This window comes from Peromyscus maniculatus, chromosome 16 (genome assembly GCF_049852395.1).
Source record: "Peromyscus maniculatus bairdii isolate BWxNUB_F1_BW_parent chromosome 16, HU_Pman_BW_mat_3.1, whole genome shotgun sequence".
In the NCBI taxonomy this organism is placed as follows: Eukaryota; Metazoa; Chordata; class Mammalia; order Rodentia; family Cricetidae; genus Peromyscus; species Peromyscus maniculatus.
In genome coordinates this window covers 33,183,632-33,211,302 of record NC_134867.1, presented here as the reverse complement: position 1 = coordinate 33,211,302, position 27,671 = coordinate 33,183,632, and the positions used below count along the sequence as shown (strand labels likewise).

General features: G+C 36.9%; 1 protein-coding gene across 1 annotated transcript in view; it reads right to left on the bottom strand.

Annotated features, from left to right (window-relative positions):
• The window catches only part of Lama2 (laminin subunit alpha 2), a 571,985-nt gene that overhangs the window by 88,888 nt on the left and 455,426 nt on the right, over nt 1-27,671 (bottom strand). The window contains exons 39-41 of the mRNA XM_076552567.1: nt 27,474-27,637; nt 25,617-25,755; nt 10-112 (exon numbers count right to left, since the gene is read on the bottom strand). Coding sequence (XP_076408682.1) covers nt 10-112; nt 25,617-25,755; nt 27,474-27,637 — 406 coding nt within the window. The remainder of the gene's footprint in view (nt 1-9; nt 113-25,616; nt 25,756-27,473; nt 27,638-27,671) is intronic.

The following is a 27,671-nucleotide window of genomic DNA, read 5'->3' as shown; positions in this document are numbered from 1 at the left end:
CACACTAACCTTTCACATCATTTGCTAACTTCTTGGCCTCATTGAGGATCCTGAAGCTTTTCTGCAGGGAGCCTTTGGCCTCCTCCTTTAATAATCCCTGAGGACTTGTTGCCTGTGGACAGAAGAAAAGGTGTCACATATTAAACCATAGAGAGGTAGGGCCTAGAAGGCAGCAGATACACAGAGCTTACGGTAAGCACTATGGATTTAGAGTCTCGGATTTTCAATGCATATTTGATGACCGGAAGCTGTTTACCGTGTGGGTTGAGAAGCGTTGGAGCAGAAACCTTCCGACTGTACTGTTCAGACAGGTAGAAAAAGTGGGGCTGCTGAGGTTCTCGGGAGTCCAAAAATGAAAGCTGGAAATGTTGCAGCCGCATCATCTGTCAGTAGCCAGGGCAAATTAAGAACTAAAAACATCCACTGACTTCACCTCTCATTATATTTTATCTTTAGAGGATGACCAGAAAGCCCTTCCTACATTCTCAGTGTTGAAATGGAAACAAAAATGAATCTCTTTTTAAACACAGCTCTAAGTACCACTGCAACACATGAACTTCTAATTGAAAGTCTTAGAACCCAGGGATCTCTAGGCAATATGTATTAGCTCAGGATTAGCTATGAACAGAGTGACACAAAGATAAGAGAACTGGAAAGGGATCACTTAACTTCCTGTCTAGTTATCCATTTAGATAGTGTTTGCTTTTTAGAAGTCATTGCATAATGCATATATACCAAGAGGTAAATCAAATAGGATCTTACATGTACATTTTAAATGGGAAAATATTTCAGAGTACAAGAGTTGAAGAATTTGAACTGCCTATGCTTACATTTATCTATCCGAATTTGGCTTATTCTAGACACAACACCCTCCAAAGTCACTTGGAGCATCCTAGTAAATGCAGTTTTTCGGTTGTGTTTTTTCAGCACAAAACTAGGGAAGATGACAGAATGCGGTGATGCTATGGTCAAATTTGTTTTAATGCGTTATCCACGTTTTTATTTAAGTACTTCATTGACCAAGAGTTAAATCAATGATACAATATTAAGATCTGTAGCAAAGTATATGATAGAATCATATGCATAAAAATGGCAAAGGTGCACTGAAAAACCAGCTTTGGACTAGAATTCTATGGAATTTTTAGAAAGAGGGGTTCTTAGATCCAGGTCTTATATTGGGAACTGATCAAATAACACCACTCAAGTATCATTTATCTTGGAAAAAAAAGAAGTGCAAAACGGAATTGTGCTTAGGGTAAAGAGAATGTGGAAATATGTGCAATGGAATGTTACGTAGTTGTAAAGAAAAATGAGATCATGAAATCTGTAAGAAAGTTGATGGCCTAGGAAATCAATATGATAAGTGAAATAAGTTAGACTCAGAGGACAAATGTAACATGTTTTCTCCCATATGTAGATCCTGCATATACACACACACACACACACACATATATATATACACACATATATATGTATATATACACACATATGTGTATATATACACACATATATGTATATACACACACACATATATATATAATATACAGTATATATAACACACATATACAAAATATATGTATACACATACACACATATATATGGTGTGTGTATGTGTATGTGATGAAACTAGAGAGAAGATACATGAGATACCAACCTTAAGAGAAAGAGAGTAAGGAAAGCAGAGGGTAGTGAAAGGTATATGGCATGAAAGAGGAAGTGGGATTATTGGGAGAATAAACAAGAAAGGGGAGAGGGTAGGACAGGGAAATAGAAGATGAAGAAGAACAGAGTAGATATGAAAATGCTACAGTGAAACCCGTGACTGTGTGTGCTCACTTGAAAACTAGCAAAGAACCATGGAAAAGAGAAAGTGAGTGAGTTATAGCAGCACAACAGGTAAGGTATGCTGAAGCAGAAGAGCAGGAAGGTTACGAGCTGCAGGCCAGCCTGGGCTACAGCTTTTGAAAAAATTAAAATTAAGATAACAATAATGAACTGAGTTCCGTGGACTTGACTAAAATTCCATGTGCTTTACTAAAAGAGAGCAAGCCTCAGGTCATTCAACCAGGTTCTATATTTATTGTATTGTGCCTATCATTATTGCCTGATTCTAAGTTTTCTGAATCAAAACAGATTAAAGATAGGCTATTACAAAGAGAAACCTCATGATAATTAGTTAAGGAGACATGAAAACAACAGAACTGACAGCTGACAATCTCTTTGACAGTGGAGAACAAGACAAGAAAGCTAATCAGGAGAGAACATTTCTACAGCTTAGGAGTCAAGGCAATCGGGAGAGGGTCTATGACCACACCACCCTGAACACACGTGATCTTGTCTAATTAATCTCTAAAACTAAGCAGGGTTGGGGCCTGGTTAGTACTTGGATGGGAGAGAATCTGGAGACAGGTAAAATGTATGGGGGTAGAGTAGTTCTTGGCAGAGGAGAATATTATTGTAGTAAGACATCAGGCTGATAATGGTGACCCTGCATCATGAAGACAATATGGGTCATTCACAATGTATAGAAAACTTGGAAAAAGAAAGGAAACTAGAGAAAAATAAGAACATCGTTTCTACACTCAGCGAGAGTGAGAGCGAGGGGAGAGCGAGAGCGAGGGGGGGGAGAGCGAGAGCGAGGGGGGGGAGAGCGAGAGCGAGGGGGGGGAGAGCGAGAGCGAGGGGGGGGAGAGCGAGAGCGAGGGGGGGGGAGAGCGAGAGCGGGGGGGGGGGGGGGGAGAGCGAGAGCGGGGGGGGGAGAGCGAGAGCGAGGGGGGGAGAGCGAGAGCGAGGGGGGGGAGAGCGAGAGCGGGGGGGGGGGAGAGCGAGAGCGAGGGGGGGAGAGCGAGAGCGAGGGGGGGAGAGCGAGAGCGAGGGGGGGAGAGCGAGAGCGAGGGGAGAGCGAGAGCGAGATGTGTGCAGGCTGAGGCTGGAATACAAACAACTTCTGGTGGCATCGATGTCTTCACCATTTGTCTTTGAGTATGGTCTCCCACAGGCTTTGAACTCCCCAAATAGAGTTAGGCTGGCTGGTCAGACCTCTAGGAGTCAATCAGTATCCGCCTCCTCAACATTGGGAATACAAGCAACTATGCTTAGCTAAGCTAAGGTTGTTGTTGTTTTTTTTTTTTTTTTTTGGTTTTTCAAGACAGGGTTTCTCTGTGTAGCATTGCGCCTTTCCTGGAACTCATTTGGTAGCCCAGGCTGGCCTCGAACTCAACAGAGATCCGCCTGGCTCTGCCTCCCAAGTGCTGGGATTAAAGACGTGTGCCACCACAGCCCGGCTCTAACTAAGGTTTTTAATGTGGATTCTAGGGCTCCAGCTCAGGACCTTCTGCATAGACTGAGGAAAGCTTAACATTTTGACACACATACAACCTTGAAACCACCATCAACAATAAAAGTAGCAAATACACTAGCATTTCATTTTATTCTCTTCCTATTCACTCCACCCATATCTACTCCCACATCTTCCTTCCATTTCTAAGCATTCGTTTTATTTCCAACATTATGTTTGCAAATTACACAATCTTCTATAAATTTAATGATGTAGTACAGCCTTTAAAAAAATCTAGCTTCTTACACTGGATGCATTTGGACATTCCTCTGTGCTGTGTATCAATATTTGATTGCAACTGGTGGGCGGTTTCACTACATGGTTATACCTCACACCTGATGGTTATTGGAATTTTTTTTTCAGCCCTGTGTATCCTAAATAGAGCTTCTTTGATAATTCCTGTGTGATGTTTTATATTAACATGTTTTCATTTCCCTAGGAGTAAACACCCTGAAGTTGAAAGATTGGATCACATGTAGGTAAATGATTGAGAGTTTAAGAAATTACCACCAGACAACAAAGTATTTAAATTATTTTAAATCCCCATTAATAGGATGTTCTATTTGTGTACATTCTTTCCAACACATCCTCACTATTTTGAAAACTTTGACATCCTAATAAGTGGGTGTTTTGCTTTTAGTTTCAATTTTCCTGTTGATGCACCAGGCTAAGCATTCTTTTGTGTGTTTATTGGCTATTTTCTTTGGTGAAGAACCTGTTTAAATCTTATTTGTTTTAGAGGCAGGGTCTCATGTAGCCCAGGCTAGCCTAGATATCACTATGTAGCCAGGATTGTCTTTGAACTCCTGATCCTCTTCCACTATGTCGCAAGTGCTCGGATTACAGATATGCCTGTTGTTTAAATTTGTTCAATTTTTTATTGAGTTATTTGTTCTTATTTAGGTTTGAAGGATATTAACATGTTCTTGATAAAAGTCTTTGGTCAGATATATAATTTTGTAAAAGATTTTACTATTTTGGGGATTTGAATTTTTATTTTATTAAAATTAGTTTATTAAAGTCAACATCTATAACCTTTAATGAAGTCTGTTTATCATTTTTCCCATGTTAAGTACCAGGCTTTTGGCATTGTGTCCTAAGAATCTCTCTTCCCCTAAAATCATACAGTTTAAGCTCTTAATATTTTTGTAATTTATCCATAGGTCTATAGTGTTTTGGGAGTTACTTTTGGAATATGGTATAAGATATTTTTAACACAAATATCCAACTCTTGTATGTGCATTTATTGACTTGACATGAATTTTTGTACATTGGACCATGTAGTCTTGGTGTGTCTCTACTCTGTTTTAGTGACCTACCTATTAATATTGACCAACACCACATTGTCTACACATCACAGCTTTATAGAAAGCCTTGAAGTCCAATTCAGCAATGTGTCATTGTTTTGTTCTTTTATTCTCAGCGAATTCTTCAAAAGATGTGTCAATTTCTAAAGAATAAAAGCTAGCCAGGTTTTATTAGGAGTTTTTTCAATGTATATCCCAATGTGACTAAAATTGTCAGCATACGAATTTTGGATTTTCTGATCCATAGACATTGTATATATCTTGATTATTCAGCTTTTCTTTATTTATTTCAAGTTTCTGGGCATTTTGAACTTTTATAAACTTTATCTCTATCATCATTATTGATGCTATTGTCCATTTTAACATCAACTTCCAACAACTTCCTTGTTGACAGAATCTACAAGTGATTGACTTTGTATATTTTTGCCATACTCTTTAACATTGATCAATCTGTTTATCAGTTCTAGTAACATTTTTACAGATCATAATAGCTAATCACACTTAGACACCATGAACGTGGTTGTACATTGCTTTCAGGATGGATGAATTTTATTTCTTGTTTTCTTGTCTATTGGGCTGGCTGTGGTCTGCAGTATGATATTGAATGGAAGCCATGAGAACAGACATCCTTTCCCTTTTCCTGAACTAGGAAGAAAACTTTGAAACATTTTACTCTGAAGTATGATGCCAGTGGAAGGGTCTTCTTTTATGCAGCAGACCTTCTTAGCTGGTCGGTAGAGAAGTTCTCTTAGTCACAGTATGCTGAGAATATTTTTAAGAAATGACTTTGGATATGCTGCTTTTCATTTCTTTAATATTTTAAAACATATTGTTTGAGTTTTCAAATTTACCTATTTCGTTCCTGTAATTAACCTCATTTATAAACATTGTATAATACTTTTAATGAATAGTTGGATTTGATATATTATAATTTCATCAAGAACTTTTATACATGCTTTCATGAAGAAAATCAGTCTATACTTTTGTTTTTATTTAATGATGTTGCCTGGTATTTGTATAACAGTAATACTAGGCTGATAAAATGGTGTGCGTGTGTGTGTGTGTGTGTGTGTGTGTGTGTGTGTGTGTGTGTGTGCGTGTGTGCAGTGTGTGTGTGTTTAAACTACAAATCTGTTTCTTCATTACAAAACTATTCTAATTATTTGTTTATTTGCAGGTGAATTTGAACAGTTTATAATTTTTAAAAAAATTTGTCTACTCCAAGAAAATTACTGAATTACTGGCATAGCATCACTTAAATGTATCCTGAGTTTCTTTTCCTTTCTGGAGAAGGCACAGTGACATCATATCTTTTATTGCCTGCATTGGTGATTATTAATCTGGCTGGATGGCTATTACCTTTCGATGCTCCAGCTCACCTTGTACCTTTTGTCCTGTAGCAAGTCTGCATCCTTTCTGGCTGATTTCCTTACAGCCAGTGGGTTTTGTTTTGTTTCTTCCTTCCATTTTGCCTTTTAAAATACCTTATGCCCTTTTATTCCAACCATCTTATTTCTCATGAATTTTAGGAAGCTGGGAAGTTCTCTAGAGCTGTAGTTTACCATTCCTCACTGGCATGCAAGGAGATAAGTGATGTATGAAGGCGTGCAGGGGATAGAGCAGAAGCAGTGTCGGGAAGGCAGAGAAGCTGGGGATATTGATCCACGGATGAGTGAACAAGTATTTCTGTTCCATGGGCCTTGTGGAGTGTGTGGACTTACCATAAAGTAAAACTGTTAGAATGACCTTTCCATAACATTTGAAGTCAGATTTGGGATATTGGGAAATGAGCAACTGGAGCCATTAACAGTTTCAGAGTTGGTGAGTAGGATCATTGCTATAATGAAAGACACTGAAGTGAGCAGTTACAGGAGGGAAGGAGCCTTAAGTTGGCCATTGTAATAGGCCTGTGGAATTGAGAGGCTTAGATTTACACAATGTAGAGAAATAAAAAAAAGGCCTTAATGTTTTCAGACAATCTTCAAAATATTAAACAGCTGATGGCATGCAACTGTCAGTTACAAGCAATCTGCCAAGACCCAGGTTGGGAAGACAGGCTTTCATATGATAAGGGAATGGAAAACACTAACATCTTATGGATGAACAGAACTGTTTCGACTCATTGGAATTTGGAGAGACCCTTTCCAACATTGCTTAGTAAGTTACTGGAGCACAGCAACAGAACCAAGACAGGTGATGAAGCAACATTCTCCAAGCTAATTATACCTCATACATATTCATGAGCATCACATCTGAGTTTCTGAGCTGTGTCTACAGCATATGTGAAATCCAAGTGAGAGTCTCAGAGTTGAAAGATACTGTGTTTCTTGCTTTTAATGATTGTATCTTTATAAATCTGTTCTTTTGTTCTCTCTGAGTGTATGATTATATATGTGTGTGTATGTATACACATAATTATATAAAATTTGCTGTCATTTAAAATAGAATTTATTTCATGTAGGTGTCTATATGAATTATATATTCATAGTTACTTAATATGAAGTTTAAGAGTTTAAGACAAAGTAGTAAATATATTTAAAAATGGAAATGATAAACTTTGTAAAGATTTAACCAAGGGTTAAATGCATTAACTGCATTTTGATGTTAGTTTTAACCTTTGTTAGAAGTGTGTAGTAACTCATATGGAAACAAAATATTATGAATACAAAATCAACTTATTTGCTTGTGAACACAATGGTCACTCCTGTTTATCCAAAATGGGAAGAGAGCAGTTTTTCCTGATGGAACTGGAGTGGAGTGGAGGAGACAGACAGATTCCAACATCACCATTGAAGAACAAATGATCTCTGCCACTAGGGAGCAGAAGCATGTTACCAAGAAAGAGTTTGTTTGTCAGGGAAGGAGGAAGAGGGATGGGAATGTGAAGGGAACCCTGAAGGTAAGTGATGATTTGTCAAGTAGGTAAACTGCCTTAGTGATTTATTTTTTGAAAGCTTAAACGTTTATTTATTTTTTTGGTTTTTCAAGACAGGGTTTCTCTGTGTAGCTTTGTGCCTTTCCTGGAACTCACTTGGTAGCCCAGGCTGGCCTCAAACTCACAGAGATCTGCCTGCCTCTGCCTCCTGAGTGCTGGGATTAAAGGCGTGCGCCTCTACTGCCCGGCTAAACACTGTTTATATTGCTTTCTGTATTAGACTTTTATGATGTTCCCCAAATAAATTTATTAGAGATAAATTTTCTGAGTTTGTTGGAAGCATTGGCTATTTGAATACATGCAGAATTCTCATTTTTATTTTTTAATGGAAGTAGTAACTGACAGTGCTATCCTGTTTATGAAATAACTAATTTTAGAAGACAAATTACACACTTACAAAAGGGGAAATGTGCCAAGATAATATGCTAACTTACATGATTTTAAATTTCAAATCTTTTCAATAAAGAAAACTATTTAAAATGTAAAAGTCATGTTTAATGTTGGTAATTAGGTGTGATATGTTTACATAAAATATGGAAAGAGGATATTATATTCTTTGTGATGTTAGACTACTGAGAAAAATTAAGAGTAATGTACCGTTTATAATGAATTATCAGAAAGAAATGAGGGAATCTACTATTATATATACTTTAAAAGACATAATTTTTGAGAATATTGTTAAAAACATTTTTTTAAGTTAGTTACTATATAAAGTTACAAATCAGTTTCACTGAAAAGACACACTTATGAAAAAGTATTACCATAAGAAGTATGGACAGATAGACAATAAACTATAAGTAATCATTTGTGGTTAGTGGGACTGCACAGTTTTATACTGTTCCCTCTTCCTTGACTGTATTTAATATTTTTTATAAAATACACATGAATTGTCTTTACACTAATATTATAAAGATTGCATCCATTTTGAAAATAAGGAAATCACTGTGTATCAATTTAAATACAGTTTTTTAAACTAAATTTTTCTTCTTGAACTTCAATTTAACATCATTAGTGTATATGTGTATGTTTGATGTGTGTTCGATGTAAGCGCAGATCCACGCATGTCATGGCTCACAAGTGGGTATCAGAGGACAGCTGGAGTCAGTGGTCTCCTTCCACTGTGAGATCCATGGGTTGAGCTTAGGTTCTCAAGCTTGCATGACTTGCTGAATGGACCGGCTGGCCCGAATAGCATGTTTTTAAAGAACTAGTAACTAAAAAGGAAGAGTGGGTTAAAAATCAGTTAAGACATAACTCCAAGAGATGGCTATGATCAGAGCAAACTGACACATTTTAGATTCCTGGATACATCACATCATGGATTCTAGGATGTAGGGAGACTGGGTGAGTCCATGTGAAGACTAAAAGCAACAGAATACACACAGAAATTGGGGTGGGGGGAAATCCCTAGGATTGCTTCTGGGAATCCGAGTTCATGACTGACTTTTTAGCTGGATGAGAACACTAGAAAACCCATCTAAATGGAGAACTTAAAATATAAAAGGATCTGATAAATATTTTGTCAAATGTCTCAAGAAATTAAAACATACATACATAAAAATGGCTTTTCTCCAGTCCCACAATCACTTTTGCTTATCTGAGTGCCACAGCTTACTGTCCACGTGGCAGGCCCTGGGATGGCTATATATACCTTTGCTAACATTTAATGCTGTTTTTTTGGGTCATGAAATAGCACTGGCTTTTCTGCTTCCAGTAGATAATTATGTAGTCATTGACTCAAGTGTGTATATCATGTGTAAAGAAAATTAACCAGGTCCTGGTGGTATAATGAAGCTGGTTTTCACACACAGACTAGTATGGACTGTGCACCTTAGATCCTCACTGACATTTTCGTATTTGCTGTTGTGGAAAACGTTTAGTTCTCAGATATGATGCCAAGTCACTAATGAAGATGAACAAATGCTGTTCACCAGTTTCACTGACACATTCAACTGTCATATCAAGTGTGGATTTCTATTATTTTGCTGTCAACATTACATGGGTCTAAATGTTAATTCCTAAAATTGTAGAAATTCATGGAAAGTCCCAGTTATTGTATTAATGACTATTATGTTACTATTGAGGGAATAAAAACAACCCCCCCGAAAAAAAACCCAAACAAGGCCTGTTTTAAAAATGTATGCAGCATGGCTTACACCATACAATATTTGGACTATCATCACTTACACAATTATTTCTGTAGAAAATACCACAAAATTACCTTACTAGTCTTCTTTATGTGTTGTGTTTCATCCAATTATAGAAACAAAATTTAAATAAGATGTACTGAACAGAACATGTGACCACATTTCTAAACAAGCACTCATTAGCAAAGCCTTAATGCTTAATCACATAACTACAAGATTCACATTAATTCACTGTCTTACAGTGAATCAGAAGAATCTTGTCAACATAGATTTCAGAAATGCATAAAGCAAAGAATAAATTATGAGGGATAGTAGTAACATAAAAGAAAATAATAAATGAGAGAACAACACAAGGAGAAACAGAATAAAATAAAGAAAATGAGCAGTTTCTATAAGGAATATTCAACCTTACTTTTTTATTAGTAAGACAAGTAATGAAAAATAAATATTCCTGGTTTGAGGACAGACAAGAATTTCATTCATCTTTATTTATCCTATGTTTAATAGTGCTATTTACTCATTAATTTTAGTAGATTCACAACAAAAATGAATTTAATGTTAATGAGCAATGAAAATATAAACATATTTAATATCTCAAATAAAAAGTACTTTATAAAGCACTTATTATGCATTTTTGATATATGGTATGAAATGATCATCTATAATTGTAGAGTGATCTTTAAGTCACATAAAAATTAAATTTTAAAGCTGGAGGGCACTAAATCAGCCCATGCAACCCAGTATTTTTCTCCCAGTGGAATGCTATGAACCCATAAAAATGAAGGAAATTCCCTTGTGATGGTATGAATGAACATGCAGGATACTGTCTTAGAAATATTAGCCAGGCATAAGCAGACAAAAGCCCCTTGATCTCACCACTGTGTGACATCTCGTACGGGCCTTACAGAGGTAGATTGGTCATGATTAGAGGTATGATTGAAGATGAATGGAGAGATGTAGATTAAAGGATACCATTGCATTGGACAGGAGGGATGAGGTTTCCAACTGTCCACAGGAGAACTGTAGTTGATGATGGCCTATCGTACTCTCTAGAGTACTGTGAAGGGGATGTATCTGCTCTTACCCTAAGGCAGTAAAACTTTTATTATGACCTAGTTGTAGTCATTCCATGGTGCCTATGAACTTCCAAACATCATGCTACACATGATAAAATGTAAGTCAATTAATTTTTTTAAAAAAAATATCAGGGCACTTATAGATATTAATAATAACCTGTCTGAAAGAGAACCAAAATAAAACAAAATTAACAAATGAAGAAATCAAAGCCCCAAACCAATTCTACTTCCTGGGGGATGAAGAAAAAAATGAGAAAAATGAACGAAAGTCTCAGGAAAATAGCCATGAAAATGAAAGCTCTGTACACTAAAAGCTGTAAGATATTGATAAAATAAATTTAAAAGTACACAAGTAAGCAAAGATGCCCTGCTTCCTTGGATTGGGAGAGTAAAACAACCATATTTCCAAAGCTGATCTACAGTTTGAATGCAATGCCTACCAAAAATCCAATGACATCTTCCACAGATAAAGAAAAAATTCTAACAGAGTTTTTCATGGATGTATGATTGATCCTCCTGAATAAACTAAGAAGTCTTGAACAGACAGAATAAAGTTGAAGTCATTATATTACTTGACTTCAAAATATACTTCAGGGTAATAGTAATCAAAGTATTAAGATACCAGAGAGAAAACTGGAACACAGACAAGGAATAAGGTAGGGTTCTCAGAAAAAAACCCACACACTGGTGGTCAGTGGAGCTTTGTCAAATGGCCTGAGAATACACAACAGGGAAAGTACAATCTCTTCAAGAAAAAATATTGTGATAACTAGTTAGCCATACATAAGAAAATGAGAGTAGATTTTATCTTACATCATGTAGAAAAAATCAATGCAAAACGGATTTGCAAAGGATGTTATGTGATTTGTCTGCCAAGGACTCATGTCTGGGAAGGTTGCTCTATATCAATGGTTCTCAACTTGTGGGCTGTGACCCCTTGGGGTCACATATCAGATGTTCTGCAAATCAGATACTTACATTGTGGTTCATAACTATAATAAAATTACAGTTAGGAAGTAGCAACGAAATGATTTTATGGTTGGGGGTCACCACAACATAAGGAACTGTACTAAGGGTCACAGCATCAGGAAGGTTGAGAATAGCTGGTCTTTATAATATTATTGAGTTGATTAGACAATTAAGAGATAGGGCCTTGTGCATGATACACATATGTGAAACTGCTGAAGATTAAAACAATAATCCTTAAAACAGAAGTGGGAAGTCATCAAAAATGCTGCTTCAGAAGGAATTAGCACTTTGTTGTAGGATTCAGTGATTTCTTGCAAGAGATTGATATGAAAGAACAAGCTGTACCCTCTTCAACTGCTTTTGTCTTTAACATACGATTTATTTCTCTTACACATGTTCCCACCAAGAAGCCACAAGCTCACTGAGCTTCAGGACATTGTCTTTATGATGCCATCTAATTTGGGAATTTCAGTCTTCAAAGTTGTGAATAAATAAAAATTTCTTTATGTATTTCTTGGCCTTGGTTATTTCATTACAGTAACAGAGAATGAACTAAGTGGTGATTAAAACTTAAATAGAAATGAAGTTATAAAACATTTGTGGAAAACATAAAGGGAGAATTCTGCACATGTGGCCCACATGATTTTTTTAAATATGTAAAAGCACAGGTGTGAAAACAAAACCAGACAAAGGAGAGAACATCAAACTAAAAATCTTCAATGAAAAAGGGAAGCAATTAACAAAATTTACTGAATGGGAGGAAATATTTGCAAACCATACCTCTGATAAAGAAGTAGTGCAAAATAAAGGATCTCAAATGTCCAAATAATAAGAAAAATAACAAATGAAAAGGAACAAAGAACTGGGGTGTGTCTCAGAAGAAGGGCAGCAGTTTTATGTAAAAAATAGGTAGTATCATTAACCATCAGGGGAATGCAAAGTTAAAAACATAAGCTATTACCTCACACTTACTAGGATTGAATCCACAATGCATGTTACATATACGCAAATTAGTTTTCAATTAAAAATAATAAAACTTAAAAGTGAAATTGTAAGTTCTAAGAACTGCATGTACTATAAACAACATGTAGGACATTTAGACTCATAGAGATATTCAGATGTGAGCTCAAACTATAGGCAGACAGAGAGAGAGAGGAGGAAGAGAGATATTTCTTTGTAGTTTTCTTCTCTGCTCAACTTCCTTATATCTTATGTCAATATAACTCTTTCATTAATTATTAAAATCTGTATCTTAACTACTCTATATTTCTAATTCCATTGTTTGTGTTTGGACATGGAAGAGGTGTAAAATAAATGATTCAGGGTAATTTTTGGTATTCAAATTTTTGTTCACTAAGGAGTCTGTTGACAGCATTAATTTTAAATCTAGAGACACTGCATTCAGGGACAAGAAAAGAAGAACTAAAACACTCTCATTACTAGTCAGAAAAGGAAGAGAGAGGAGCCACTGGAGAAGATTCCTTGGTATGAGAGAATGTCAGACCTGCCTAGATCTACATACAAAATGCAGATGCTGGGGTACCACTCCAAACGTCCATCCTAGGGCCAAGAGAAAAGGTCTGATTAGTGTCCAGTGCCATATGTATCCTGGCATATCGAGTTAAGCAGGGTGCCTTTCCTACTCAGACCATAAGAAGTGGACAATTAAAGGCCCTCAAAATATCAATGGAAAAAGTAAAATGCAGAGTAAGATATATATATCTCAATTTAAATTTTGAATTTTTACTGAAGGACTGGTCTTTCTTTACAAGATAGTACCAAGGTCACTAGGGAATAGCAGTAGGATGGAGGTCTATGGAGAGGAAGATCAAAGAGGCCATCATCTCAGCAGAGGAATTTTCCCTTCTGCAGGATGGACACTGTGATGACTTAAATAAAAATGCCCTCCATAGACCCATACGGAGTGGCACTATTAGGAGGTCTTGTTGGAGTGGGTGTGGCTTCATTAGAGACGGTATGTTACTAGCAGGTTGGCTTTGAGGTGTCAGAAGCTCAAGCCTGGCCAGCATGTGACTGTCACTTCCTGCTGCTTGTGTGGATCCAGATGTAGAATTCTCATCTCATTCTCCAGCACTTTGTCTGCCTGCATGCTGCCATGCTTCCTGCCAAGATGATAACAGGATAACTAAACCTCTGAAACTGTAAGCCAGTCCCAATTAAATGTTTTCCCTTTATAAGAGTTGCCATGGCCATGGCATCTCTTCATAGCAATAGAAACTCTAATTAAAATAGGCACTCTTCTCTACCCATATCAACATGGCTCTGTGGGTGTTTCTTGTTCTTTCATCATCTACAGTTATTTCTCATAGTCCTCATACAGAGGAGAATAAAGCAGGGAAGGAATTCACAGGATCTGGAACACATCAGCACACAGAAACAAGCGAGGAGGTCGAGGACCACAGTCTACCATGAGAACAAAACTATACTTCACTGCTATCTGTCTTTCCCTCCTGCAGAGTGCGCCCCCCCCCAAAAAAAAATCCTGGGGAACTAACAATCAGAGAATGTCCTTTAGGGAAAGCCAATGGCTTGTGAGAAAAGGTTTCTTCATTCTCTTAGAACAGCTATGGGTAGAGATAAAAACCTAAGTATCACTTACAATGACAATGTGATGATTAAAATGACAGAAGTTGAGAGAAGGAACAAAGAAGTGAGCAAAAGGGATGGATGAAGCTGCCCAGGACATCATCCTCCATCATCTTACGGATGCAGGACCCACCAGCATGAACAGGAAAAGACACTGTTAGGATGTCTGCAGCACTTAGGGAGCAAATAATAAAGTATCTGATCTTGTGTGAATGAAATCTGGGGTTTCATGTTCTGTAAGTGAGCCATGACTCACTCATCACAGTGGCATTAAAATGATAGCACCAAGAGATAAAAGAGAAGAAACACTGAAAGGATCTAGAAGTGGCAGCTTCTAAGGGTGTGATCTCAGAAGTGAGAAATGTGAGGTCTGGAGGAATTGTAGGTTGAAATGATCAGCCCCCTTCTTAAAATGTACAGCTATGCAAACACATGAGCATTATGAGTTTACAGGAAATAAGAAACTTTGCTTCTAGATCCATTTTAGCCTTACTTTCCTAATTAAAAAAAATTAAGACTGACCTTATGGTCCTATTTTAATTTTTTTCTCTTTAATTAAATCATTTAACTAGATGATAGTTTAAACATACAGGGGAGAAGAGAAATGTAGACGTGTGCATTCTCCTTCTCCACATCAGAAGCAGGATCTTTCTGCTCTATTCATCCAGAGTTCTCAGTTCTCTATGTTTTGATACAGTTCATAATATTTTATTTAAAGTTACTCATTTCTATTTAAAGGATTGGCATATACATAAAAAAGAAAGAAGGAAGGAAGGGAGGAGAGAGAGAGAGAGAGAGAGAGAGAGAGAGAGAGAGAGAGAGAGAGAGAGAGAGAACCTATTCTCTCTGGAGTTGGAAAAATGGCTGAGGTCAAGAGCACATACTGCTCTTGCAGAGGACCAGAGTTAGGATCCCAGAAACCTTGCTAGGCAGCTCCCAAGCTCCTTGTACACCCAACTCCAGAGTATTCTCTTCTGGCCTCTGTAGGTACCTGCACATATATATCTTACATTCACAGAGACACAGACATATACATACAAACAAAAATAAAAATAAATCTTAAAATCAACAAAAATTACTGTTTGACATAGAATTTTGCACTCCAATTTTTTTTTTCAGTTTTGTAAAATAAGTTGGGGACCCTTGCCTTCTATTCCTGTGCATTGGGATATTTTATTTCTGGGATCCTTGAGTTGATGGTAGATGTTATCATTTGACTGTAGGTAGGTTGTGAACTACTGATATAATTTATTTGATAGAATTCTTTTGAAGTCATCGGTCTTGTTTTTGAACAAAAATTGCTCTAGATTTATTCACCATTACATCTGAGTATTTAGAATATCTGAATAAAGCTGCTGGAGATTCGAGTGTATTTGTTGAGTTTTGAATCTGCATGGTCTCAAGCAGCTATGAGCTATTCATTCCTAATCCTGCTCCTGTGTCTCCTCAATACTCCCTGCCTTTTGTGTTTATGTGCCCATTTTTTTGAAGAATCAGCTTTCTATTTTGTTAATTCTAATGTTTTTTCTATGTCATTAATTTCTACATTTTTTATTTCTTCTTTCATACTTTTTAAATGCCCTGAATAGAGCTTTAGATTTAATTAGTTTCTTCTCTATCTTTTCCCAACATCTTCCAGTAATTATCAGTTTATTTGCACTTTATAATTTGTCAAGTTATTTTTTGCTGTGTGAAGTATTTAGTGATTTCAAAGTATTCTGTGTCCTTTGGCTCTTGAAATATTTGGAAGTATGTTTTACATCTTGAACTTTGATTTATTTGTCTTTTGTCTGTGTGCAGATACTTGCATGTATACCACGTGTGTATTCCTGGTGAATGTGGAGGCCAAAAGCAGCCCTTGGATCCTCTGGAATGGGAATTACAGACAGTTGTGAGCTGCCATGTGGGTGCCGGGAATAGAATTTATGCAAGAGCAGCCAGTATTCTTAACTACTGAGCCCTCCTCTAGCCCTATGATGAACTTGTTTTACATCATTTTTGTCAGTTTCTAATTTTACTGTCTATGATGACAGTCCGCAGCCTGGATGCCTTCGGATCATCATGTGTTTCTGTTACAATCTTTGAGCTCCACTTCATGGTCCTTTTTTTGTTGTTGCTGTTGTAAAATTCTATGTGTACTTTAACTATTGAGGCGTGCAGAATCAATTATCTAACTGTTGCAAGGTTCCATAAGGCCATTCACTATTCCTGTCTATAGGACTCTTCAAACCTGCATGCCTTTATTTCTCTGTCTGATCTGTCAGTTTTTAAGAGGCATGCTAAAGGCCCTCATGGCAGAAATGATGAATTTTTTTCTCATTCTGATGTGTCTGTCTTTACTCTCAGGCTCTTCTGTTAAGACCTTGGGAGTTCGCCATGCTTGACGTTTTCCTACTAAATCATTCTTTTCATTCTATTCTAATGAGTTTATTGCTGTTCCCTAATAATTCCTTTCAGAAACTTTAAAGCCGATTGTGATTGTTACTGTTAGCAGTGTTCCTGCATTTTTTTCCTCATTAGTTTCCCTGCTTTGTTGCCTGATTTGTTATCTTTCAGATCCTTCATTTGCAATCTTTCCATAGTCTCACAGTGTATTTAGTAGTATTTTGTGTAAGCTATAACAATTCGGATCCAGTAGGAAAATCACTCTAACCTGATTGAACATTTTAGTCGTTTTGCATTTAATTCTAGAGACAACTTGTGTAACAGACTGCTGATTCTCACCAACACTTTTGTGTTTTCTTGACTCTCAGCCTCCCATATGGCTAGACTGGAGAGCTACTTAATTTTGGTCAATGCACTCTTGACCACATTTGCCCAGGTCGTGCACCATATGGTGAGAGCTGGAATGTTGCTTTTCCTCTCTGCCAAGACAGTCTTGGAGTCTGTGTAGTGTGGTGTTAACTTCGAGGAGGACAATGACTGTACCTTGCAAATTGGACTGTGACTTATGGTGCAGACATGAACTGTGTCTAGGCTCTGAAATTTCTGGAATTATATGCAACAACTAGTGAAAGCTATTCTGACTTCTGTAATTGGATTGATTAAATTCTACCATATTTTTATCACATGTACACATATGTTCCCATAGATGTGATGTTTTTCCTTTTGTCTGTTTTGTCTTCTATGGGATAGGTTAAAGATTTTTCTTCTGATCTCATTGTTTTTCTTTCTTCATATATAACATATTTGGCTTTTCGTGATGGCTATTCTGGTGTCAATGTGCTAGGCTATGGCTCCCAGTTTCTAATTCAAAGCGATACTATATCTTTGCTTTTTAAGCTATAGTTTGTGCAATGTGAGGTCCACTAAAACTTTGGCAGCAATAATAGGTCTCTGAATGTGCACTGACCAAAACTTAATTCAAAGTCAAACGTGTAAGCCGGTGGTGGTGGTGGCGGCGGCGGCGGTGGCGGCAGCGGCGGTGGTGGCGGGGGCGGCGGCGGCGGCGGCGGCGGCGGCGGCGGCGGCGCACGCCTTTAATCCCAGCACTCGGGAGGCAGAGGCAGGAGGATCTCTGTGAGTTCGAGGGCAGCCTGGACTACCAAGTGAGTCCCAGGAAAGGCACAAAGCTACACAGAGAAATCCTGTCTTGAAACCCCCCCCCCCGAAAAAAAAACAAAAAAAACAAACAAACAAAAAAAAACAACAAAGTCAAACGTGTAAAATTGAACCCCAGGTGTGTCTGTGCAGTGCCATACTGCTCAGCTTTACTGCAGCCTTGGTTCTGAACACACTGATAAGCACACTCTGCATTGTGGATTCTGACGCACCACACTACACCAGTGAAACATCATCATTCATATTTGAGACTATTGTATGTCAAAAATTGCAGTGTTTTGATTATACATATGTTTTCTGCTTGTACAGAAATGTGATGGTTTCTAGAAAAGGAACAGTTTTAATATTTTCTGTCTTCAGTATGTTAGTAGCAAATTATTATGTCTTTGATTTATTATGTTACAGTGCTTGACTTCAAAATGTGCTGATCGAATTGCTGACTTGAATTGCAAAAAAATGTCATTACATAAAACTTTGTTTGGGACTAGAACAGAATTTCTAACAATTTCTTAAAGGTTACTAAACATACTTTTGCCATTTTGAGTACATGCTTATGTAAAGTGTTCTCAGTATTGCCAATTATAAAATAAAAGTATTAATTATCTCTGAAAATGTTGATGTTTTCTTTGTTCTGCTATATTAAATATTGAGTTCAGATTTTTTATGTAAAAATAAACAAGGGCATATAAACCTCATTATTATGCAAATTTATTTAGTTTTTATCAATAGTAAAATTATATGTATATAAGACTATTATTTTAAAATAAATGTATGACTTACTTTTAGTAAATGTTTGATATACATATATATAAAATGTATGATTTACTTTTAGTAAATGTATGTTTAATATATATCATATATGATATATATAAAATATTTATCACATTGGTGTATATATATATAAAATAGACATCACATTTACTAAAAGTAAATCATACATTTATTTTGAAATAATATATATATCATTTACTAAAAGTACAAAATATTTATTGTAAAATAACAGTTTTTTAAAAAATAATTGTGTATATACATACATGGGTGTACATATACATATTATACATTCATAAACTGGGATCACGTAAAACTTCCTCAGGTGAAAGAGGTCAGTAAAAGTTTTATAAGCCTAGTTTAGATGTCACTATCATGTTATTTTGAAATTATGATTAAATTTTAATTCAGTAGATTTTCTGTAAACCATATTACTCTCCATGATGTAGAGAGCTTTGTGAGAGGAGCTGGAGGTCTTTCTTAAGAGAAAAGACTGAGGTTCCTTTACAGAGATTTTTTTTTTCTATCACCCTTTGGAGTCAAGATGGCAGCATGCCTTCTTTCTGGGGCTCTGGACTGCTGGTCTGACCTGTAGATCTGGCACTTGCCTGATCCCACAACTTCATGAGCCAACTGTTTATAATATCTCTGCAGCCAGTCATGAGCCACTACAGTTTTTCTAAATAGGGTTACGTATATCATGGTGGTTGCACACCATATCACCTAGTGTGATATCAGAGCCATTGCATTCCGTATGAGCTGATGGTGAGCAAATGCCTAATATGGTATTTCTCAGAGCAGTAAATGTGAATCAGTACTGAAGTGGTATTTGCTCCACCCGTGACCTTGGGCTATAGGGCCTGAAGAAAGCAATGCTTCCTGCCCTTGCATATGACCTCTTATAAGGGAAGGGAGAAGGGTCACATGCCCCTTCTCCCTGCTCCTGTCTGCAAGGTGGATTTGCTCCTACTCAGATCAGAGTACAACTTCAGTTGTCTACTCTGTTCCATATTCATGAGTGTATTTCCTCAATTTATATCTCAATAAGTTCTGTTACCCATTTATTGACTCATATGGATTGATTGTAATATGATACCTATGTCTAATCAGTTCTATTTCCCTGGAGTATTTTGTGCTATTATTTTTATTCATTTACAAGTATTTTTAGTATTATAAAGCTTATATGTCATAAAGATTAGAGGTGGTCAGCTCTTTTATTCACCTGTCCCAAATTCAAGAACCCTAAAAACTTTGAACTGACCACCTAACTTATTTCCCTCTCACCACCCACATTTTGGTCCTTCCTTTTTCATTCCATGCATTACTAATGATCATCATTATGTCTTTTAATAACTTTCCCTCAGATCTGCACACATCTATTATTTTGTTTCTTTTTTCTCTTTAATTCCTGTGCTCTTTTGAAGTGCACTTTGTGGAAGTTTTAGTTGGTGAAGTGATTTTGTTGTTCAGATATTTCCCCTCACTTAGTGGCCACAGAAAAGTAAATTGTCACAGGTGCAGTTTGTTCCTTAGACATTTCAATCTAAAACAAAGGAAAGGTTCCTGCAGATTTTCATTCTCCTGTATTAGCAAATGATGAGCACTGGGGAGTTGCCTCCAAGAGCGACTCTATTTATATCTCAGGACACAAGTGCCAACATTTGATTCTTAGGCATGTTATATAAAGAGTTCGTTTACCCAGGCTTTACACTTTCTTCCATTTGAATAAATCTCATTGCTCATAGCATTTTTAAAGATTTATTTATTTATTCATGTATATGGGTGTTTTATCTGCATGTACATCTATCTGCACACTAGAAGAGGACATTGGATCCCATGGGACTACAGTTATAAATGGCTGTGAGCCACCATGTGGGTGCTTGAAATTAATCTCAGGACCTCTGGAAGAATAGCCAGTGCCCATAACCACTGAGCCATCTCTCCAGTCTTGGTTGTTGCATTCTTTACTTTCTTCCACCACTGCCTCAATGAGATAACACATATACACCAAGTTACTCAGACTTTTCCTGTATTTTATATTTGTCTTAGAAATGCCTGGGAAAGAAACTGCCAGAGAGTTTTAGAATCACATCTCCCAAGGAATATGAGTCATTGCAGAAAATGAGAACCTTAGTGTTGGATAACTTAGGGGATATAGTAATAGTATGATGTCTCAGAACCGAAGACTAATGTCATGGTTATGCATCAAACTGACTTCACACTGATGCTCAGATAAAATTTTGTTACAGGGTACACCTGTAATGGTGCTTCTGGATCAAAATTAAGAAGACACCCCTCCCCAGAAAGATCTGTGCATCAACCAACCCCCCAAGGGCTTTAAGAGAATCAAAGATGGAGGAAGAAGAAATATGATTCCTTTCTCTTGCCTTCAGACTTAAACTGTAACATCTAAGCTCATTGTCTATGGCCCTTAGGCTGTGATTCACATTTGGCTGCTGTGGTCTTCAGGTCTTTAAATTAGAACTGAAATATACAACAGGGTCTCTAGCAGACAAGTGGTGGGACTTTTCAGATTTGGGTCTGTTTCTCTTAAATTCATGTTTGTCTGTCTGCCTGCCTACCTACTTATTATTTATCAGCCATTCGATTATCTATATATTTTTATCTGCTCCTTATTCTGTTTCTTTAGAGAACTCTGAGTAATGCATGCAGTATGAATTCTTCCCCATCTCTAATACTAACTCTTAGTAAAGACATGAGTGAATCAAGCCAGGAGAGTATTATTAGGGCAACACTGAGGATGGGCATGCAAGAGAAAACAGAAGAGACAATCAGAGATAGAAACTGGGAGTCAGACAATGACAGTGACTAGAGTGGATCTAGAGGAGGAGGAGAAGGAAGAAGAAAGAGGAAGAGGAGGAGGAGAGTGAGGGAAAGGGGGAAGAGAGGAGGAAGAGGAAAAGAAAAAGAGAAAGAGGGATTAGAGGAGAGAGAGAGAGAGAGAGAGAGAGAGAGAGAGAGAGAGAGAGAGAGAGAGAGAGAGTTCAGTTTCCATGGAAAGTAAAAGTAATCTTTACTTTAGATCACTAGAGAAGACTAGGACTTCCAGATTATAGAGACTAAGGTAGCCTTAGAGAGAGGATGGAGGAAATGTGGACAGTGTGGTGACTCTATTATGTTTAAGACTATGGCTATAGGGTTCATGCATATGAACCTTTGTATACTCTAGATAAGTACATGTTGCACCTGAGACCTCTGCAGCAGTAGAGGACAAGGTCAATGTCAATGAACTTGCACATCTTTATGTGACCATTTATGAGACCCAACAGCGTGTGAAATCCATATATTCACACACTTGCAATGCGGATGGTAGAGGCTTTAAGTTCACTTGTGGTATAGAAATTTGAGATATCAATTCTTGATTATGTTAGGATCTTTTAAAACACGGTTTATTGCTAGTATTTTTAGTTCTGTGTAAATGTGTGTCTATTTGCAGGGGTCGGGTGGGTAAGGGAATTGCATGTTGAATGCAATACCTGTGGGGTCCAGAAGAAGGCACTGGTTACCCTAGAGTAAGGGTTAGAGGCAGTTATGAGCCAATGTGGGTTCTGGGAACTGAACTTGGGTCCTCTGGAAGAGCAGCGCCTGCTCTAAACTGCTCAGCTATCTCGATCACCTGTTAGGATGTGTTCATAGGACTCAAAGCCAATACATTAATTTTAGAAAAATAATAACTGGATTTCCATATTCCTTTATGTAACACAGTTCTTTTTCCTTTTGCTTGTACACATCAAAAGAGAAGTATTAAGATTAGAAAGACTGGACTGAGAAAAATGAATATTTTATAATATATAATTTACTTTCAGTTGGAAACCAACATAAATATAATATGACTTTCCCCATAATACCTCAGTTCTTAAGTAATATTTCATCTTGATATTTAAAGAAATTGTGTTTTGATACAAGTAGCTGTTATTTCTGATATAACAATGGCATATTATAAACTTAAAATTGAATATAGCCTCTGCCTGCTTATAAGGAATCAACTTCTTATATTTTCATTTCAATTCCATTTTTAATTATCTCTCTGTGTTGATAAATAAATTTCAGTGACTTGTTAGGAATGATCTTGATTTTAAAATGCTGCTTCCATTATGCATAGAGCTTACTTCAACCATTCACTTGTTTCTCTTCCTATGGTATTTTGAATGTTTTCCTTTTCTTTCTTAAATTGTCTCATCACCATTTTCTTCCGTGTTTCAATGGGATCTTTTATTACTTCTTTAATAGATCTTTCTCTAGCAAAAGTATCTACTTTTGTTTCTTTGATGTTTCTTTATAATTCATCATAAACATTTGCTTTTTTTCTAGATATAATTCACATGACTACTCATACTCCCATACTGGTATCCCTCATTTCCTTTCATAGTAAATAATAAACTTGTGCTCCTTTGTTATTTATGGTATATATAGCACTAAAACAGTAATATTAGATTTTAGATTTATGGGCTGCTAGGTAACTTCTCAATTGAATGTTGTACAAATATGTTAATTTTCTGAAAGAAATAAACTATATTATAATGACCTCTTAAGATTAAAGCCCTGTCTTTTCTGTTCATGAAACTTTCTCCAACAAATTACCCAGGACAGTTCTTTACATGTCCTGATAGGTATTGAATAAATAATTGGTTCTCTCTGTCATGCACTTTTTCAAAAATTTCATTACTTTTGTAGTCTGTAGAAAGAGAAAAAATAACAATAATGGAGAATGGGATTTGTTTGGGGTTGTTAGCCTGCCAGATATAAGGAGAAGTGAAAAATACTATGTCAGCATAACCATGAATGTTTCACATAGTTAAATGAATAGTACTAAATAGTTCTTTAGCACAAAATGTTAGAAAAGACAAATAATTACAATAATTTTTAACAATATAAATTGTAAATATGTGTAAATGTATTAATGTATCACAAACACATTCTACCACTTGCTAAACACTATGATAGAAGCTGCAGATATTTATCAAACAAAATATCATTTAGACAACAAGTTGGTGAACTTGGAAATTAAGTTCTTAAAATAATAACAGTACCTATGTAAATGAGTAAAATTTAGGTTAGATTTTAAAAAATAATCATTTTGTAAGGACAGTATCTTCAATGATTATATCACTATTTTGAATATGAAACTGATAGTTTCCCCATACTTTATTGGATGGTTCCATTCCCATAGGTATATGGGCAGCAGTAATTGGATGTAATGAGTTTAGAAGAAGAAGGGGGGGGATGAAGAGGGAGGAGACTTGATGGCAAGATTATATGGGATTGGAGGAAGAAATGGGAGCTGGATAATATCACATTTAAATGTATGCATACAGGAAACTTAAGAATAAAGACAATGTATTAAATCTATAAAAAGAGAAATATAGTATATGACATTAGTTTAGCCCATGCCAGAGCAAACACTCACTAATGTTTCATGTAGCAATTATGGACAGCATAATGATGTTTTCATTATAACCAAAAATGTTCCCACAGAAGAATGTGATAATTATTTCTGATGTCCCTCATGGTCAAGAAAATGTTTTTGCTCAGTATCAAAGCCAGGGAAATGTCAATTTGTCTCTTGCAAGCCTTAGTTTATGCATATTTCATTTACAAATTTCCAGTAAGTGTTTTCCCTCCAAAATTATTGATGTTGTTGTAGTAGATTCTCTGTGAAGCAAAATGATTTCAGTGATTGTTCTAGGCATTGTACTTTGCAAGGTATTTCCCATGAGGCATTTCTTCACCTAGAGCAGTCGGAGGGACACTTACTGGAGAAACTGTTTACACACTGTTGCTCTACACACAGTGAAAGAATTTTTACCATGTCTGAAGAGAAAGATCCTAAACTCTTCATGGGAGACCTTGCCTTGGAGGAGATAGGAATAGGGGGTGGGTTGGGGGAGAAGGCTGGGGGTTGGGAGGAGGAGGGAGGAGGGGCAATCTGAGGTTGATATGTAAAATGAATAGAAAATCTCTTAATAATTAAAAAAAAGGATCCTAAAGGTAGGCGCACAACTTAGAATCCCAAAGCTCTAAAATATTAGTTCCATGCATACTTTGAACAATGACCAAAAGATAGCGGTTTTTCTGCTCATAAAAATAGTCTATATATTTCAGAAACGTATGATCTGGTGTGTTTTAGAAAAGTGCATTTGTCTGTCAAACCCAACACCATGTAATCAAAAGCAGAACTGCTTTGCTCAGGCTGCTTTTCAAAATCAATGCCATTTGGACTAAAGGTGATTAAAGTTCTCTGTGTCAACTATTATATTCGCTTATTTTAATTTTGTGAGTTGCAGCATGAATCTGCTTGGCACTGAGCAGTGATCTCTGAACTTGGACAACAGTAGACAGTGAGTGACTCATGTGGTAACAGATAGGGAGAAAATACTTAAGCTGGATTTTTCGTGAGATTTTCAGTAAAGACTCATGGCAACTACTCCATTTTGCTAGGTTTGTCATGTCTCATTTCAGTTTGAAAATTAATTTTAAAAATATTTGACAAGCTAAGCTATAGACTTTAACAGAAGAACTGATGAAGAAAATATGGTACTTGTATGCAATGGGATTTTTTTTTTTGAGCCACAAAGAAGAATAAAACTAAGTGATTTTGGGGAAAATGGATACAACAGGAAATAATATTAAGTGAATTAAGCCAGTCCCAGAAAGGCAAATATTAAGTTTTTCCTGATTCTCAGTATCTAAATTTTATATAGTAAAATAAATCATGCATGTACATAGAAAATGAAAGTTGAGTTGAAATTGTCTGGGGAAACCAAGCAGACAAATGGGAGAGATTAGGGGTGAGGAAGAGGAGAGGGATGAGGATGAGAGACATGCTAAGCATACAATGAAAAATAATTCAACTTCCATTCTGAGCACGTGATGCTGTCTGCTTCTTACCAGCTGTGTAGCTTCGTGGGCAAGATCTTTGGCTTCTCTGGCCACTTTCTCAGCTTCATCAATATTGTCCTTAATATTGCTGTAAGCTCTGAAGGCTGTAGTGGCATTGAAAGAGATGTTCTTAGCCTCATCCAGGATTCTGTCAGGTTAGACCGAGAAAAGAGTTTTAGAGGAATTAGCACCCAAACAAAGAACAACCAAGGCATAATAACCCAATTTCTTTGGGATCATGACCAATGTAAGCAGGATAATTCCAAACCCTAGTGATGTGTGTATATTGATTGTATCCTGTGGTATTGTTCTATTTAAACTTGTATTCCTCAAGACATGCTGTGAAATACAGCCACCATGTCTTATAAGATTTTTTTTTACATTGATTAGTTTCTCTCTCTCCTTCCCTCCCTCCCCTTTTCTCTCTGTGCATGTGTGTGTGTGTGTGTGTGTGTGTGTGTGTGTGTGTGTGTGTACAGACGCAGACAAGCACATGTGCACAGCTTGAAAGAGTCAGTCCTCTCTTTCTACTGTGTGAGTTTTAGGGATTGAACTTGGGTCTTCAGACTTGGCGGCAAGGATCTTCACCCACTGAGCATTCCTTCTGCGCCCCCTGCTCCCTCCCCCATATATCTTAAACATCTGTGACAGCCTGCTAAATCCTTTGCAACCACGTGACCAGGCAAGTATGTGCAGGGCTACAGTACTTCCCATTTTGTCAAGCACACTCCAGTTTCCAGAGCACTTGTATCCCATTAATCAAATGAATTTTACAATATCTTCAGAGTAGGCACACTTCCCAGAAAGCATAAAGAGATCATAGAAAAAAAATCGAATCATGACTAACACATCCCTAATGGGAGATTTGGAATCTGCTGATTACTGGCCACTGATTCATCTACTATTCTTTGTTCTAGATTGGGGAAGGTTTGTTAAAAGACTAATTGTGCATGGGATGCTTGAGTTTTCCATCATTCTTTCTGCATCAATGATTATCAAAGATGAGAACACAGACTTGCATGTAGTGCATATTAAATAGATTTATTTTGGAAAGTTATTCCTAGGATGAATAGCTCTTGGTTGTTTTTTTTTTTTTTTTTTTTTTTTTTTTTTTTTTTTTTTTGAGCCAATCACAAAAGTATAGAGGAAGTAAATCAGCCATACCTAAAATGCTGTTTAATAAGCAAACCCTGTTCTCCATCTTTCTTCTGGCCCACATGATAATCCCAGCTACAGTGAGCTGTTGTTTATTACATTTCTTTTTATTTTTGAAAGGGTTTATTACAGACCAGGCTGGCCTTGAGCACACTGCAGTTGAAGCTGGCATTGAACTTGTGTCCTCCTGCATCAACTTCCCAAGTACTGGGGTTCTAGGTGCACCAGCACTGCACTGTTACTTTAGAGCAGTGCATGCAATATCTTACTGGAGGGAGGAGACTGAAAAGCTGCTTATAAGGATACACACTCACAGGCACCTTTAAACAGAGAAATGCTAAGATTGCGTTAGAAATAGAAAACTAAAATGTGCAGCAGAATGTGTTTGTGTATTATTTAAAATGCTAATAAGACAACCCTGGTTGCCTCCTAATAAAGAACAAAACACAATATTGTAAGGGTAGCCTAAGGCTCTGTTCGTTTCCTAACCAGGCATAGTTGAATTCACTTTTAACTGGGACTTTTGATGCTTTTCCAGGAAATCTTTGCCTACATCCTCCTAATTAGGATCTTCCATAGAAAAGCCATGCGGCTCTTTTGTTCATAATTACAAAAATCAGGACTTGAAAGTGATTTTCTACCCTTTCTGCTTGTCTAAACTCTTGGAGGAGTGTCAAGCTATGCAGACATTTCCAACCACACATGGCATACCCGTCAAGCACAGCAGAGGAGTCGTTCAGCTGAGCCGCATGGCTCTCAGCCTGGAACACCTTCTCAGCAAGCTTCCTGTCCTTTATTTCCTGAGAGAGGTCATCTATTTTGTCACTGAGCTCCTCAGACATCGGTGGCAACTTAGTTTTAATGTCTTCGACATACTGATGTGGAGAGAGAAGAGAGAGCATTAAGAGC